Raw genomic sequence first — 17061 nt, forward strand, 5'->3', positions numbered from 1 at the left:
CTATTTTCTTACTTCTTCAGGCATGAAACTGCCTGAAAAACCACCAGAATCAATAACCCTAGCATAACCATTAGGTCTCATATGATTTTGAGTATCACCAAGAAGCAAGAGTGTTCAAGGTTTTCTTTGAAGTTTCCTATAAACTTTCCTCAAATCATTATGATATTGTACGACAACAAAGTATATTTGCGTTATTAACGATTCAGTCCTAAATTCAGAAAAGCATCTGGTGGCAATTCTTGGGTGAGTGGTCCAAGCAGAGGGAAATAGGAAAGACGACCTCGGCGAAGGACAAATAAACAGACAAGTTGTGAAGGAAAGGGGGAGGGGAGGGGAAGGGGAAGGGGAAGGGGAAGGGAAGGGGAAGGGGTTGCTAGTAGGGGGGACTAGGATATGGAGGGTACCTGACTTGGGGTATAAAAGGACAAGAAACTTGGGCTTCAGTAGAGCAATCTTCCACTTCTAGTCTCTGAGGCATCTGCTCCTACAGCTGAAGATGGATCTGAAGGTGGTGAGTCAAAAACATTTCAAATTGATTCTTTTATCTTTTGTATATGAAATCCTTACCCTTATTTTCATGGGAAAAAAATCTGTTTATATTATCTCGTCTAATATGAATATATACTTGCTTTACCCTAGGACAGATGAACACAGCCATGTCTGTATTTCTTCTCACAGACAGAAATAGATTCCTATCTGTACTGTCGCTTCACAGAAAGAGATTCATGTCTGTATTATCCTGATGTCGAAAAAGACAGGTTTATACCTGCCTCTGAAGATTTCATCACTATTTATCAAGCTCACATTGTTCATTTTTTCAACAGGCCGTAATGCTACTCGGGATGGTAGCACTTGTAGCTGGCTGTGGTGATTGTGGGAGAGGAGGAAGAGGTGGTGGTGGTGGTGGTTTTGGAGGCGGAGGTGGACTAGGAGGGGGAGGAGGAGCAGGAGGTGGTTTTGGAGGTGGTGGAGGTCTTGGAGGGGGCAGCGGAGGAGGTTTTGGGGGTGGCGGAGGACTTGGTGGGGGCAGCGGAGGAGGTTTTGGAGGAGGTGGAGGTCTCGGAGGAGGACTAGGCGGAGGTCTTGGAGGAGGTCTTGGAGGAGGACTTGGTGGAGGTGCAGGAGGAGGAGGAGGAGGAGGTGGTTTTGGAGGAGGTATAAAAGAAAATGTCTCTCAGTTATTGACTACTCTACTTATAGAATCAAAATACTCCCAAGTAATAATTGCATAACAAAACAAAAAATATCTGAAAATAACATTGTTACTCAAATTATCATAATCTTTAATAAGCTTTACATTAATTTTACAGGTTACGGACGCTGACAGCCACAGGCAATGGAATAAAACCTCCTCAGAGTTCAAGATCAATAAAGAACAAAATTTTTAAGTGAATTTCACTCATGACCCTAAACTTAATTTTTACATACGTAAACACAGCATCCCCAAATATTAATCCGATATCTGACTTAAAGAATCAATCTCAGAGCATTCACAAAGTTATAGAAATATTCTGTCACAATAACTGCCAAACAGTGAGACGCCATGGGACAGCATAATATTAACCATTACTGTCACCAAGAATTTCTTTTGTTACAAAAGATACTGAAACAGAAAACTGGACTGCTTCCACTTCCCTGGGCACTTGAGTACTTTAAATATGGTGGAAGGAGAGTGGCTTGCTCAGACCTCAAACCAATGAGACCACAGTCATTCTGTCAATAAGTCACAGATACACAAATGAACTCTCCTACATTAATATATATGAAAATATATGTTGCCCACGGAGCATACACTTATCTTTACTAAAGAGAAACAAGGTAGCCAAGAACTATGTCAAATGGTCTACACACTCTTGAAACCTAAGTCAATCGCATAAACCTGAAACTATGTATTGCTGTTTTTAAATGAAATTCTGTGTGCAGATCATCCAGATCATTCAACTGGTTTGGAGAGCTGTTAACCTCCTTTATATGCTCCACCTTACCCGACCATGTTAAGAGAATTATTGAAAGAAATTAGGGCGTATATATTTTCATGCATAAGCTTCTTAGCTTAAACGATCTCACTACTCATACGATCATTTATAACCGACACTGGTTCTTCCCATAAACGACGTGCTTATGCGGAGTATTATCCTCTTTAGCCACAAAACATTAAAAATAACAAAGATCCTTATTACCAATACTGTTTTATCTTTCATTGGTCGCTTATATATATAATTTATATATATGTATGTATGCATATGTATGTATAAATATATATATAACCAGCAGTGGTGTGGTAATTTAGCTCCCACTTCAATTACCGAGTGGAATATTATGAATCAAAGTTTGTAGCCTAGTAAGCATCAAATAATAATTCAACTCTGATTCGATGAAACTGAAACATTAATAAGTGGGAAGATCTCACAATTTTTTTTAATCAGACGCAATGCGCAGACTACAAGGCATTAAATATAAAACAAGCTAAAAAGTGGAGTAGCAGCTCATTTCACATTACAAGACATCATTCCAAGTATGCCTTTACCATGCATAGATAATCAATATTCTCAATTTCATAATCCATGACCTTAGATATCATGCTTAAACAGAAATTATAATAGCTTTTCATACTTTTCTTAAAAAGATAAGGATATATTTCCTTGGCACTCTCCATAAGAACTTGATTCCATCTGTCTATATCTCGTCAGCACATATCAAGAAAGCCAACATGAATATGAGATTCACTATTTGGTCCTACAAACAACATACAAACAGAGCTAAAAAATACTTGAAAAACCAAGAAGGGAACTGAACACCTCAAATTTCATAACCCGTTTGTTTTTCTCTATATAAAAGCTAATGGGAATTTGCACATTAAGTACCAAGCAGAGAATACGAAAGGACAGCTATATCAAGCTCAGAGAAATCATGGGTTTCAGTTCACCTGAGAGTTTTCAGGTCAGAACATGACCTGGAATAGCCCTTGTTGCTTCTCAGTATTAGTTGTGCATCCAAAATAACATGAGCATATCAGAATACAAGAAGGCAGGAACAGTCGACAGAACCTTGTCAACAGCCTTTTCACTATCTCCAAAGAACCCTCACTAACGTATCCTGAGCCAAGGCTGCTGAGTTAAACCAATGAACGTTTTGGCCTTAATTTATGAAATGACACGAAAGAAAAACGTATTTTACAGCCACATTAAAATCATTACTTTACATTTGAACACACACCCACACACACAGATGTGCTACTTGTCTCTCTTTATCACATAAGTGGCTAGGATTGTAATTCAAGTTGGAATTGTTTTAACCTGATTTCTAGTTTTTTTAATTGACCATTCACGACTTATAATACTGACAAAGACAGATAATGATCACTACCACAATCATACATTATCTATTACATCGTGAATGAATTAGCAACTGCATTAACCTACTCAGGAAGCTCATTAGCAGGGTGTCAACACCAATACACACAACGAACCATACACCTCTATCTTACACCCACGCTTGCACTTCCTGGATATTAGAGCCTCTTACAGTCCATCTATCCAACAGTCACTAGGGCCTTCTCACCTCCATTCTGCCACTTCGAAATTACACTCTTTAATCCTCAATGCTTCATATACTACACAATCAAACTTTATATTTGCATCCCACATCCACACTTTACTCCCTGAAGCGGAAGCTGGCTCAACTATCACGCTCCTGAATCCCACCACGGCATCCATCCCATAGACACACAGAGTTTCCTCCCAGTCCTCTACATAAGCCTACTGCCTTGCTTGCTTTGCCTCTTCTCTCATCTCACCATTATCCATCATATCTTCTCAATACCAATGCAAATCAACTGATTCCATTCTTCCACCACCATATTAATACTTATTGTTCCATCTTCCAATGGTGTGAGTGTGCGTGTGTGTGTGTGTGTGTGTGTATATATGTGTATACCCACAGGCGCGCAAGCACATGTGCACATCACATAATTATCTCAAAGCTCAGGAGAAGTTCCAGCTCTCTGACTGCAAACAATAATGAATGCTTGAAGCTGGATAGCAAACAAGATTCGGAGTTGTTAAAAATGAAATGCTCTTCTTGTTTTGACAATAACAAAGCTAAAGAAAACCGGCTCGCCCTTACCAAATAAAAACAAACGTGACAAACGAGGGATTAACAGTGATGAAAAATTGCAAATACAAAAAATGAAAATCCCTGGTTTGGAGATGTTTGTTTGAAAGGAGCTTAGTTAAAAGAATTCTGATGACAAAGTCTGGACGTATGGCGTTTTCTGTAAAGGCAATAACTTTTTGGTCAGACCTCTGGTATGCATTGTGCCACCCGCTCGCTTATTGACTAAGAACACTACATGATTCTCGCACGTGAGTGGAAAAATGAGGACATTAAATTCTCCCACGTCCTCGTGATAGGAGAAACACACACGTAAAATGTGTTACCACATGTCATTTATATGATGGCGGGAAATACTTAGTTAATTTTAATCTGTATAATTTTGACCAGGTTCCAGTGACTTCTATTGCATCCTTAAGATAAACTACGATGTCTAGTTATCTTTTACGACAATTTAGGGGAACCATGCATGGTTACTCTGTGTGCTTGACTTTTGTGTGAAAGAATGTGTGTGAGAGACGTTTGGGAGGATTCGAGGTGAGACTATGCTCAGGCGAGCACCCTTATTTTTCTACTGCATTTTACAAAATAAAGGAAGAAAACTACGATGAGTCTTCATTAAATTCGACCTCAGTATATAAAGACACACACACACACACATATATATATATATACACTAGCTGACCAACCTGGCACTGTCCAGGGAAACTCTGAATGGCAGCTGATAAACTTTCTCCTCTCTCTCTCCACCCAACACCCCCTCTATGCTCTCTCTCACTTCCCCTCCCTCTCACTTTCTCCCTTTCCTGTTAAGATAGTTGCTTCAGTAACTTGGACTTGAAGGGCATCAGGAGAGTCACTATTTATCTCAGCAACCTTGAAAACTATGGATTAGACACTAACATCTGTTGTTTTCGGTTACTGTTACATGTCACCACCATCCCACCCCGCCTTCCTATCAAGACTGAACCTGGACTTGAAGGGCATCGAGAGTATCACTATTTATTTTAGCCACCTCAAAAACTATGGATTAGAAGCTAATATCTGTCGTTTTCGGTTATTTTTACATGTCACCATCTTCCCACCCCTTCTTCAACCCCTTCCTATCGGGGCTGCACTTGTATTTAAAGGGCATCGGGAGTGTTACTATTGTCACTATTCATCTCAGCAACCTCGAAAACTATGGATTAGATACTAATATCTGTTACTTTCGGTTATTTTTAAATGTCACCCCTTTCCCACCCGCCCTTCCTATCGGGCTGAACTTGGACTTGAGGGCATTGGGAGTGTTATTATTAATCTCAGCAACCTCAAAAACTGTGGATTAGACACTAATATCTGTCGTCTGTGGTTATTTTTACATCACCCCTTTCTCACCCCCCTTCTTATCGGGACTGACCTAGGACTTAACGGACATCGAGAGTGTCACTATTCATCCCAGCATCCTCGAAAACTATGGATTAAATACTAATATCTGTCGTTTTCGGTAATTTTTACGTCACCCCCATCCCAAAACACCATCCCCTCCTTTGGTGCCAGTGATGTCTTGCCCCCAGATCGTAAGTCATATGTATACCAAGTTTGGCTGAAATTGCTCAATGCATTTCAGAGCTATGCTGGTACATACACACACATATCTATATCAATTTTTATATATATACAGATCTATATAATCAAAATGACAGAATCTTTAAAGCGATAACAAAAGATTGTCAAATTATGAATAGGACTCAATGAGCCAAAATTCTTTTCATAGTTAGTCTCGGTACTAATAAGAATAATAAATCCAATTAGATTCATAGGAAATTAAATATGTATATGCTGTATATGACTGACAGAGCAATGCACTTTTATCAATCACTTTCAGGAGCCATGAGCCCGAGAAAGAAAGAGCAAGTCATCATTCCAAAGAAACAGACGTCACTGCAGTTTTATAACTGTGCCCGTGTTTCGTTGAACAGAAAACAAAAGCAAACAAAAAACGGACACTAAAAACCCAACTCTATAAGGATTCAAATTCGAAAACAAAATAACGGTCGCCTGGAAGTAGGAGGAAGGGAGAGGGAGACAGAAAAGGGGGAAAGGAGGGAATCAAACACACTAACGGACGGGGAATTTCAAGACCTGGGCTACGGAGGGCATCTCAACTTGGGTATAAAAAGGGAATAACCTCTGCCTTCTGCACCTCATTCTTCAGCTGCTTCTCCCTCGTGAAGATCTCCTTCCACCGTTGAACATGAATTTGAAGGTGGTGAGTAGAAGAGAAATATTTCTTTGCGAGACATTACATAAATTATAAGACACATTTCTTACAGTGAGAGAGACAACTAAAGTTTACGACAAAATAGATTTTAAGTCTGAGAATGATAAATATACTTCCTTATACGGAGTACAGGTACACTCGTTAATTAATTTTAAAATGGAGCAATAAATATCAATTAAAAATATTCTTCCAGTGGATAATTCATAAGGATAAAATAGTAATCTTTTAAAGATTTCTGTCACTTCATCCTGAGGAAAGCTAAACTACTCTTCTCATCCCAACCAGGTGGTTGTGCTCCTCGGAGTGATAGCCCTCGTCGCTGCTGCTCCAAGACGCGGCGGTGGTGGAGGCTTTGGAGGAGGAGGTGGATTTGGAGGTGGAGGTGGACACAGAGGTGGTGGAGGAGGATTCGGAGGAGGAGGTGGTGGTGGACTCGGTGGAGGTGGATTCGGAGGTGGAGGAGGTTTTGGAGGCGGCGGCAGTCAAGGTGGAGGATTTGGAGGTGGTGGTGGTTTTGGAGGAGGTGGAGGTAAGCATACGAGCTCCAAGTAAATGTAAAGAAAAATGTATGTACAGTACATCAAAACAGCCCCCAAAAAAACTGAATTTCTAAATGTATAAGAAATATATCTAATCTTTCACAGACTTTGTAAAGCCAAAAGGGGGCAAAATATTTACCTGTATAATGACAGAAAAAACATTTCCTAATGAATAAAATAAAAAAAAAATTATTCCGCGATCCTATGTATTTCAGGATTTGGGCGCTAGAATTCTTCAGTGAAGACCATAAAAACGTCCTGCTTGTTTGTTTGTTTGTCTTTTCGTTTTTTGCTAAAGGCCAATAAAGACAATATTTTACATAAGAATTTCATTTATGTTCCTTTAATATGTTCACTCATTACCAGTTATGATGCTAGAGTTTTTGCTCGTACTTGTTGATAATAAAATTAGGAATGAAAACAAAAATAAGAAAATTTATGGCAACGAAACTCTTAAAGTTAAGGAAAAAATCATGAATAATTAAAATAATAACCGGCTAGACTTACTACAGTTAATTCAACTATGTATATTCTTTCCAGTTCTAACTGCTGACAACGTGTCTCTCTCTCTCTCTCTCTCTCTCTCTCTCTCTCTCTCTCTCTCTCTCTCTCTCTCTCTCTCTATATATATATATATATATATATATATATATATATATATATATATATATATATATATATATATATATATATATATATATATATGTGTGTGTGTGTGTGTGTGTATATATGTGTGTACATATATATGAATATATATATATATATTATATATATATATATATTATATATATATATATATATATATATATATATATATATATATATATATATATATATATATATATATATATATAATCTTGATCCTCCAATGCCTTACATAAAATGTTATGCAATTCTGATCTAACGGAAAGACATCTTTGAAAGCTACGCCCGAACAGCTTAATAAGTAATTATTATCATCACCTCCGCCAGGGAAGCTGGCAGGTTTTGTTGTAAAATGTATACGAGAGAATGTATGTGTGTATAATAGGGCATTTCAAGAACAGATGAACAGAATTTTATGAAAATTGGCAATTACACCGATGGTTATCAATGTGGCCCCTTTTGGCAAATTTCACGAGGGGCACAGAACTATCAAGACATTCTAAATTGAGCGAAAGACCCATTTGGGACAATTGCAGCTGCTGTTGATATCAGACTGCAAGAGAGCCTCAGTCAGCTGCAGAGTAATCAAACTGCTCAAGCTAAATTTAAATGGATCAACAACTTGCAGACAAGTAGTAAAATTGCTATGAAATTCCCATGGTCCTGGCAGGAAGTAAAATTCCATTTCATAGCCTTTCCTGTTTCTTACATAGTTGAGTCAGGTTTTTACAGTCTTTCCTGCTATCAAAATCGCGCAACTGCATAGAAATTATAAGGAGAGGTGATCTTTGTTCATCTCTAACACCTTGGACCCTGAAAAATGAAACTGCCACAAAATATTATATATATATATATATATATATATATATATATATATATATATATATATATATATATATATATATATAAATATATATATATATACAAGATATATATATATATATATATATATATATATATATATATATATATATATATATATATATATATATATATATATATAATATAAAGTATTTTATTTCTTGCGATCAAAAAAGCAATAATATTCTGAATATTGGTAATTTTCTGAGTAGGAAGTTTTTGTAAAGAGGTTAAATATGAAAAATAACGTATGATAACAATTAGCTGTTTTATTGAACTAAGAATATTTTTGTTGTTGTGAAATAGCATATCAAAAAAATAAATTAGCAATTAATAGACACTAATATATTTTTATGAAGGTTCTTACAAAATGGAAGTACTGTTTTCATTAATAATATCGGGGCCCTTGAGGCCAACAGTTAAAATTAGAGATTACAAAAGGGACCATAAGTTAAAATATACTGAAAACCACTGCATTAGATGGCCTTCTCAAGATGACCAACTTTTTGCAGAAAACGCCTCCGAGCGTAAGTTCTGTTGCCATGGTAACCATAGGACCTTCGGTGGTGTAAATGGTCCATAGCTTGCTGCATGTTTTGGAAATTATTATGAATAATAATTGGATTATCGTTTCAAGTCTTCATTCATTCACATAAAATACCCAAAATGGCCACTGAGTATAAAAGAAAAAAACAAGTTTCCAAAGGGCTAGAGAGTTTATATTTGAAATAAGCAAACAAAATGGAGCCAAATGCGCTGGAAATTCCCAACTGAAGAAGGAACATGCTAGATGAGTGAACTTAAGGCCTTTGCAATTATTAATAAATGCCACACGGATGTGTCAGGATTCTCAGTCAAGAGGTTATATTAAATTTACGTTTCAACATAATACGTTCGTAATACTGAAATATGGAATCTACTGTAGAACCATAGTGTAATGACAAATATTTATAAAATGTGACCAAGACTAAAATTACACAATGTTATATAAAGGAGCACATACACTTTGTGAATACAATAATCAACAGGAAAATTTTATCATACTAAGAAATTAGTAATAATGCTAAAGCACTGTTTGTAAAAACGTTTTAGCGACACTCTTAACTGGAGAGAAAAAAGTTACATTTCGACTGTTATTTAACACAGCAATAATTATATATCTTCATTCACATCTGATCAGATAAACAGTCAAAAAATCCTGTTCTTTACTTCTCCGCTGAGAATAAAAAAATTCAAGTTACCAACAATGCTTATCCAACCAGTAAAATACACTCATTGCTGAAATTAATAACCTGCAAACTGAAAGAATACAAGTCACCTAGTGGCTCTTCAGAGTTAGAAAACTCTAATTTCTAGGAACCGAGAATTATATAAAAAAATAAATATTTATGTGGATAAAAAAAAGCGAAATCCAACAAATGGGCATGAGGACAATATAGATGCAAGACGAAACATTATAAAAAGAAAAAAAGAAGCTATTCTCGTTTCGGAAATGAGAAAATTTGCATATAACTTTTAATTTCATAACTTTCATTTCCTAAATCACATTTCTCTTCCCCAATACTTTTGTATAATTATCATGGGTACAGCTGACAGAATAGCCAGGTAAATATTATTAAATATTTTCTATACTGGGAAGTTGAAGGGAGGGGATGCTTATTGAGATTATGCATACGTCTCTGGTTAAAGTCATATATATATATATATATATATATATATAAATATATATAATATATAATATATATATAAATTTATATATAGTTATATGTTTAAGTATGCAGTATTTATAAATATATATATTTATTATATAAACATATAAATATATATATATATATATATTATATACATATATAGATTTATATATATATATATAATTATATATATACATTCTACAATTATGCGAACTGTTTAATACAGCAACCGTCTCCGAAGCTACAGGAGGGAGTGAAATAAAGATATTTTACATGTCAGTCACTGAGTTTAAAAACGTTCCTGTACAAGGATATTCTGAGTTAAAATTTGCTGATTTTCACGATGTTTTCATTCACCCAGAAATAAATGTGGGACAGATCATGGTTATATAACTATTTGGTAGAGATACTTGGTAGGATATTTAGAAAGTACCAACGTTAATAACCTTGCAGTTAACTCCAGTAATATAGGATATAAAAGAAGGTCATTAGGTATTAGGTTAATATAAGTATTATAAGTTTCATTACTTAAAACAGAAAGGTAGAAAATTCTCATGGAATAAATCTTGAATGCCATTAATCTTTTATAAAGCTTCCACGGAATAGAATTCTCAGATAAAAAATGAGAGAGAGAGAGAGAGAGAGAGAGAGAGAGAGAGAGAGAGAGAGAGAGAGAGAGAGAGAGAGAGAGAGACTGAAATAAACAAACAAATGAATACATACAGATGATAAAAATAAGAAAGCAAAGGGAACATTATGCATTTTATTTAGTAAAGTAAGTATACCTTAGTTTTACCAGACCACTGAGCTGATTAACAGCTCTCCTAGGGCTGGCCCGAAGGATTAGACTTATTTTACGTGGCTAAGAACCAATTGGTTACTTAGCAACGGGACCTACAGCTTATTGTGGAATCCGAACCACATTATAGCGAGAAATGAATTATACATGGTACCGTAAAAAGGCAATGTTTCATAAGAAAGGAAATGATTATCTAATTTAAGGTTCTCTAGCACCACAGAAAAGGAAATGGAAACATCTAGTACATCGGACACTTCAAAAGGCTGTGTATTGAGAATGATGACTACAAGCTATGAATCTGCAGCCCAAATATAAAGTATTGCAATGAATTAGAAATTAAGCAGCATATTTCATACAATACCTTCGGTAATGTGTCGCCTAACATAGAGGAGTTTTAGTTGATTTATTTCTTTTTTTATTAATAATAATATTAATCTTAAGGTCTTTGAATCCTGTCTTACAATGTTTAATTTTAGAAATGATTTTAACAGCTGGTGTCTTTATAGTCTTTTGTACCGCATTTTTTTTTGGTAAGAAATAGTGTCTACTAATGAATTATTTTTTAAATGATGACTGCGAATGATATTAATTATCATAAGTTTTAGCACACAACTAAAAATGACAGCGAAATAACAAAGAGATCTTACAAATTAAGACCAGAACTGTTGAAAACATCCACGGTAAATCTAAATTAAAGCCTACAATTCTTCTAAGATTAGATCGAGCAACAACAAGATGTAATCACATTCACTCACTATTTAGTCCAGATTCCTAAAGTCAGTTGCAAGTTCACCAGTACTAAGTTTTGGGGATGAGGTTGCTTGTCTCACGTCCAGATATCAATGGGTACAAAAAAAAAAAAAAAGGAAAAAATGAATGAAGATGATCAAGATTGATGGATATGGATTAATATTGAATGCCTAATTGATATGCCATGAAAAAAAAAAGTTGAACGCATATTAGTTTACAAAAAACATCACTGAAAAGTGTTTGAGTGTTTTGACGCTAAATATTATAATAAAAATAAATCTTGAACTTAAAATAAATAGTTCAAAGACGTAAGAGTAAGATTATGTTGTAATTTTGACAAGCAACAGTTGCTGTCACTCAGTTAAATAGAACAGAGGAGCTTATCCTTCAAAGAGAATATACAACAAACATATTCTACAAAAAGTGAACACAAAATGGATAACTCTTCAAAGGGAAAATATAGCGAATATATTCGAAAGAGAAATCTTGTAAAAAAACAAAATAAAACCTTCAATCCAAGTCTTAACGATCGAAAATGCTCTTAAATTTAAAATAAGAGCATTTTGTCCAGAAAAAAACTTATAATTGGTAAAAGGATTATTTGAAAGAAAATAAAAAAAGAGGCAATACATTACTATTAGGTGCTTTATTATTTTTGGACCCTATATATATATATATATATATATATATATATATATATATATATATATATATATATATATGTGTGTGTGTGTATACATACATGTATATATATATATATATATATATATATATATATATATATATATATATACTTATATAAATAGACATATACTTATATAAATACATAGAATTCCTTGAAGATCAGTATTATCCAGACCCGTCTTGAACACTTTCAAATTATTTCCTTATTTCTTCAGGCATGAAACAGCCTGAAAAACCACCAAAATCAATAGCCCTAGCATAACCATTAGGTCTCACATGAGTATGAGTATTAGCAAGAAGCAAGAGTGTTCAAGGTTTTCTTTGAAGTTTCCTATAAACTTTCCTCAAATCATGATGATATTGTACGACAACAAAGTATATTTGCGTTATCAACGATTCAGCCCTAAATTTAGCAACGCATCTGGTGGCAATTCTTGGATGAGTGGTCCAAGCAGAGGGAAACAGGAAAGACGAGCTCGGAGAAGGACAAATAAACAGACAGGTTGTGAAGGAAAGGGGGAAGGGGAAGGGGAAGGGAAGGGGGAAGGGGTTGCTAGTAGGGGGGACTAGGATATGGAGGGTACCTGGCTTTGGGTATAAAAGGACAAGAAACTTAGGCTTCAGTAGAGCAATCTTCCACTTCTAGTCTCTGAGGCATCTGCTCCTACAGCTGAAGATGGATCTGAAGGTGGTGAGTCAAAAACATTTTAAATTGATTCTTTTATCTTTTGTATATGAAATCCTTACCCTTATTTTCATGGGAAAAATCTATGTTTATATTATCTCGTCTAACACGAATATTTACTTGTTTTACCCTAGGATAGAGGAACACAGCCATGTCTGTGTTTCTTCTCACAGACAGAAATAGAGTCCTATCTGTACTGTCGCTTCACAGAAAGAAATACATGTCTGTATTATCCTGCTGTCGAAAAAGACCAGCCTCTGAAGATTTCATTACTATTTATTAAGCTTATATTGTTCATTTTCTTCAACAGGCCGTAATGCTACTCGGGATGGTAGCACTTGTAGCTAGTTGTGGTGATTGTGGGAGAGGAGGAAGAGGTCGTGGAGGTGGCGGAGGACTAGGTGGAGGTCTTGGAGGAGGCGGAGGACTAGGTGGAGGTCTTGGAGGGGGCGGAGGACTAGGTGGAGGTCTTGGAGGGGGCGGAGGACTAGGTGGAGGTCTTGGAGGGGGCGGAGGACTTGGAGGGTGGAGGTCTAGGTGGAGGTCTTGGAGGGGCGGAGGACTAGGTGGAGGCCTTGGAGGTGGCGGGTGGAGGTGGCGGAGGGTCGGAGGAGGTGGCGGAGGTCTTGGAGGAGGTCTTGGAGGAGGACTTGGTGGAGGTGGAGGTCTCGGAGGAGGACTAGGCGGAGGTCTTGGAGGAGGTCTTGGAGGAGGACTTGGTGGAGGTGCAGGAGGAGGAGGAGGAGGAGGAGGTGGCGGTGGTTTTGGAGGAGGTATAAAAGAAAATGTCTCGCAGTTATAGACTGCCCTACTTGTTATAGAATCAAAATACTCCCAAGTAATAATTGCATAATAAAACAAAAAATTTTTGAAAATAACATTGTTAATCAAATGATCATAATCTTTAATAAGCTTTACTTTAATTTTACAGGTTATGGGCGCTGACAGCCACAGGCAATGGAATAAAACCTCCTCAGAGTTCAAGACCAATAAAGAGCAAAATTTTTATGTGAATTTCACTTGACCCTAAACTTTTAATTTTTACATACGTAAACATAGCATCCCCGAATATTAATCCGATATCTGACTTAAAGAATCAATTTCAGAGCATTCACAAAGTTACAGAAATAGTCTGTCACAATAACTAACCAAATAGTGAGACGCCATGGGACAGCATAATATTAACCATTACTATCACCAAGAATTTCTTTACCATAGCACATATTGTTACAAAAGATACTGCAATAGAAAACTGGACTGCTCCCCCTTCCCCGAGCACTGGAGTACTTTAAATATGGTGGAAAGAGAGTGGCTTGCTCAGATCTCAGACCAATGAGACCACAGTCAGTCTGGCTATAAGTCAAAAATACTCAAATGAGCTCTCTCCTACATTAATATATATAAAAATATATGTTGCCCACGGAGCATACACTTATCTTTACTAAAGGGAAACAAGGTAGCAAAGAACTATGTCAAATGGTCTACATGCTCCTGAAACGTAGGCCAGTCGCATAAACCTGAAACGATGTATTGCTGTTTTTTACGAACTTTTGTGTGCAGGTCACCCAGATTATTCAACTGGTTTGGAGAGCTGTTAACCTCCTTTATATGCTCCACCTTACTCGATCATGTTAAGAGAATTATTGAAAGAAATTAGGGCATATATATTTTCATGCATAAGCTTCTTAGCTTAAACGATATCACTACTCGTACGGTTATTTATAACTGACACTAGTTTTTCCTATAAACGACGTACTTATATGGACTATTATCCTCTTTAGCCACAAAACATAAAAAATAACAAAGATCCTTATTACCAATACTGTTTTATCTTTCATTGGCCAATTATATTTATATATACAGTATATATACATTATATATATATATATATATATATATATATATATATATATTGTTATGTGTGGGGCTTGGCTGATGAGTTTGTTAATGAATTAATGCAATTTATGGGGCCCTGCGTCGTTAATGGCACAAGTAACCTGTCAATTGACGCTAAATTTAGCTTCAAAGACAGACAGTTACTTAATTGAATAAGGTTGCCAGTCAGGGAAGACAATATATTGGATAATGGATTACTCTGCAACAAATGGATTACATCAGACCCCTTACTTCCCACTTAGTCCTGACAAAGAAAGAATGTGCGGTGATAGCGAGGAAATTACATGAACTGTTGGGCACCTTCTGACACAATCAATTTTTCCTGCGCCCGTAAGAAAATATAAGGCAACAGATGTCTATACTGGTAGATATAGCACGCAGTTTCGTACTGGTAAAGGCTATTCTCTTCCGAACACTGGGATCGAGACACAAGGCTGCCTGAAATTTACTTACTTAACTTTCCCCAATTCCTACTTACTGCATGGGAATAGTTTACAGTGTCACAAGGCAATATTAATTATTCTTACACTAGACTTCATAAAAGTAAATTGGTTATACCAGGTTCTCGTAGACGGTGGCAAAGTGGTGAAAACAAAGGAAAATAGAAATCAGGGAAGAGATACTAGCAAGTCGACGAAAATTTGGCAAATTTTAAACTTACCGTTGATGTGGGTCGCTTGTGCATGCAACTGACAATCAGAAGTCTTGAAAATACCCGTTTCATCTCACTAGTACCAATGAAACAGTAAGAGGGCAAGCACAAAGAATTAGTTACACACAACGCCTGTGTCTCGTGCGGTAGCAAGCTTCTCTCTCTGACCCCTCTCGGGTCAAAACAGGAGTCCTTGGGCTTTTTTCACGTCGGTATGCCTATATGCCTCGGGCAGTCTGAAAATTTGACAAAGATTTGCCGAATGCATAGAACAGAACAAAAGGAAACTTAAGACAACCTTTACTAGAGGTTACTTGGTGAAACTCTCCCTATGGGTTCGGCCCCTAATGCTACTAAAGACGTTACTTTTTTGAAATACCCAGCCTCCCTCATTCATAGCGTCGACAGAGCTTCCCTTAGCATAGGCAGAGACGCTTTCCTGTCTTTGTTAGAATAATATTCTTATTTAATAATGCAGAGAGGGCAAACAGCAGAATATTTATTAAAAAAACAGAAAAAATATATATATACTGTATATGCAGTACATGTAGGTATATATATATATATATATATATATATATATATATATATATATATATATATATATATATATATATATATATATATATATATATATTTATATATATATATATATATATATATATATATATATATATATATATATATATATATATATATATATATATATATATATATATATATATATATATATATATATATATATATATATATATATATATAAACAGCAGTGGTGTGGTAATTTAGCTCATTTCAATTAATGAGTGGGATATTATGAAATAAAAGTTTGTAGCCTAGCAAGCATCTAACAATAATTAACTCAGATTCGATGAAATTGAAAATATTGATTTATCTATGTATGGGTAAAGGCATACTTGCAACGATGTTTTGTAATGTGAAATGAGCTGTTACTCCACTTTTTAGCTTGTTTCATACTTAATGCTTGTAGCTTGCGCATTGTGTGTGATTAAAAAAAATTGTGAGATCTTCCCACTTAGTAATGCTGCAGATTCGATGAAACTGCAACATTAATAAGTGAGAAGATCACACAATTTTTTTAATCAGAAGCAATGCGCAGGCTACAAGCATTAAATATAAAACAAGCCAAAAAGTGGAATAACAGCTCATTTCACATTACAAGACATCATTCCAAGTATGCCTTTACCACGCATAAATAATCAATATCTCAATTTCATAATCCATGACCTCAGCTCTCATGCTTAAACAGAAATTATGACAGCTTCCCATACTTTTCTTACAAAGATAGGGATATATTTCCTTAGCACTCTCCAGAAGAAGTTGATTCCATATGTCTGCATCTCGTCAGCACATGTCAAGAGAGCCAACAAGAATATGAGATTCACTAAACAATACTTGAAAAACCAAGAAGGGGACTGAACACCTTAAATTTGATAACCCGTTTGTTTTCCTCTATATAAAAGCT

The 17061-nt window shown here is 35.7% G+C and overlaps 3 protein-coding genes across 4 annotated transcripts in view; 2 read left to right on the forward strand and 1 right to left on the reverse strand.

The window, feature by feature from the left end:
* LOC136826924 (A disintegrin and metalloproteinase with thrombospondin motifs adt-2-like) overlaps window positions 1-17061 on the reverse strand; it is a 282157-nt gene that overhangs the window by 83632 nt on the left and 181464 nt on the right. The window lies entirely within an intron of this gene.
* LOC136826518 (uncharacterized) lies at window positions 409-1388 on the forward strand. Its single transcript, XM_067083703.1, has 3 exons — window positions 409-511; window positions 825-1155; window positions 1311-1388. Exons 1-3 carry the CDS (start codon window positions 497-499, stop codon window positions 1322-1324), a joined length of 360 nt encoding a protein of 119 aa, XP_066939804.1. The 5' UTR covers window positions 409-496; the 3' UTR covers window positions 1325-1388.
* LOC136826517 (uncharacterized) lies at window positions 12932-14036 on the forward strand. 2 transcript variants are annotated; one of them, XM_067083701.1, is made up of 3 exons: window positions 12932-13036; window positions 13341-13803; window positions 13962-14036. In XM_067083701.1, exons 1-3 carry the CDS (start codon window positions 13022-13024, stop codon window positions 13973-13975), a joined length of 492 nt encoding a protein of 163 aa, XP_066939802.1. In that variant the 5' UTR covers window positions 12932-13021; the 3' UTR covers window positions 13976-14036. The 2 variants fall into 2 exon arrangements, with proteins under 2 accessions (XP_066939802.1, XP_066939803.1); XM_067083702.1 differs by having other exon boundaries at window positions 13341-13782.

This window comes from Macrobrachium rosenbergii, chromosome 41 (genome assembly GCF_040412425.1).
Source record: "Macrobrachium rosenbergii isolate ZJJX-2024 chromosome 41, ASM4041242v1, whole genome shotgun sequence".
In the NCBI taxonomy this organism is placed as follows: Eukaryota; Metazoa; Arthropoda; class Malacostraca; order Decapoda; family Palaemonidae; genus Macrobrachium; species Macrobrachium rosenbergii.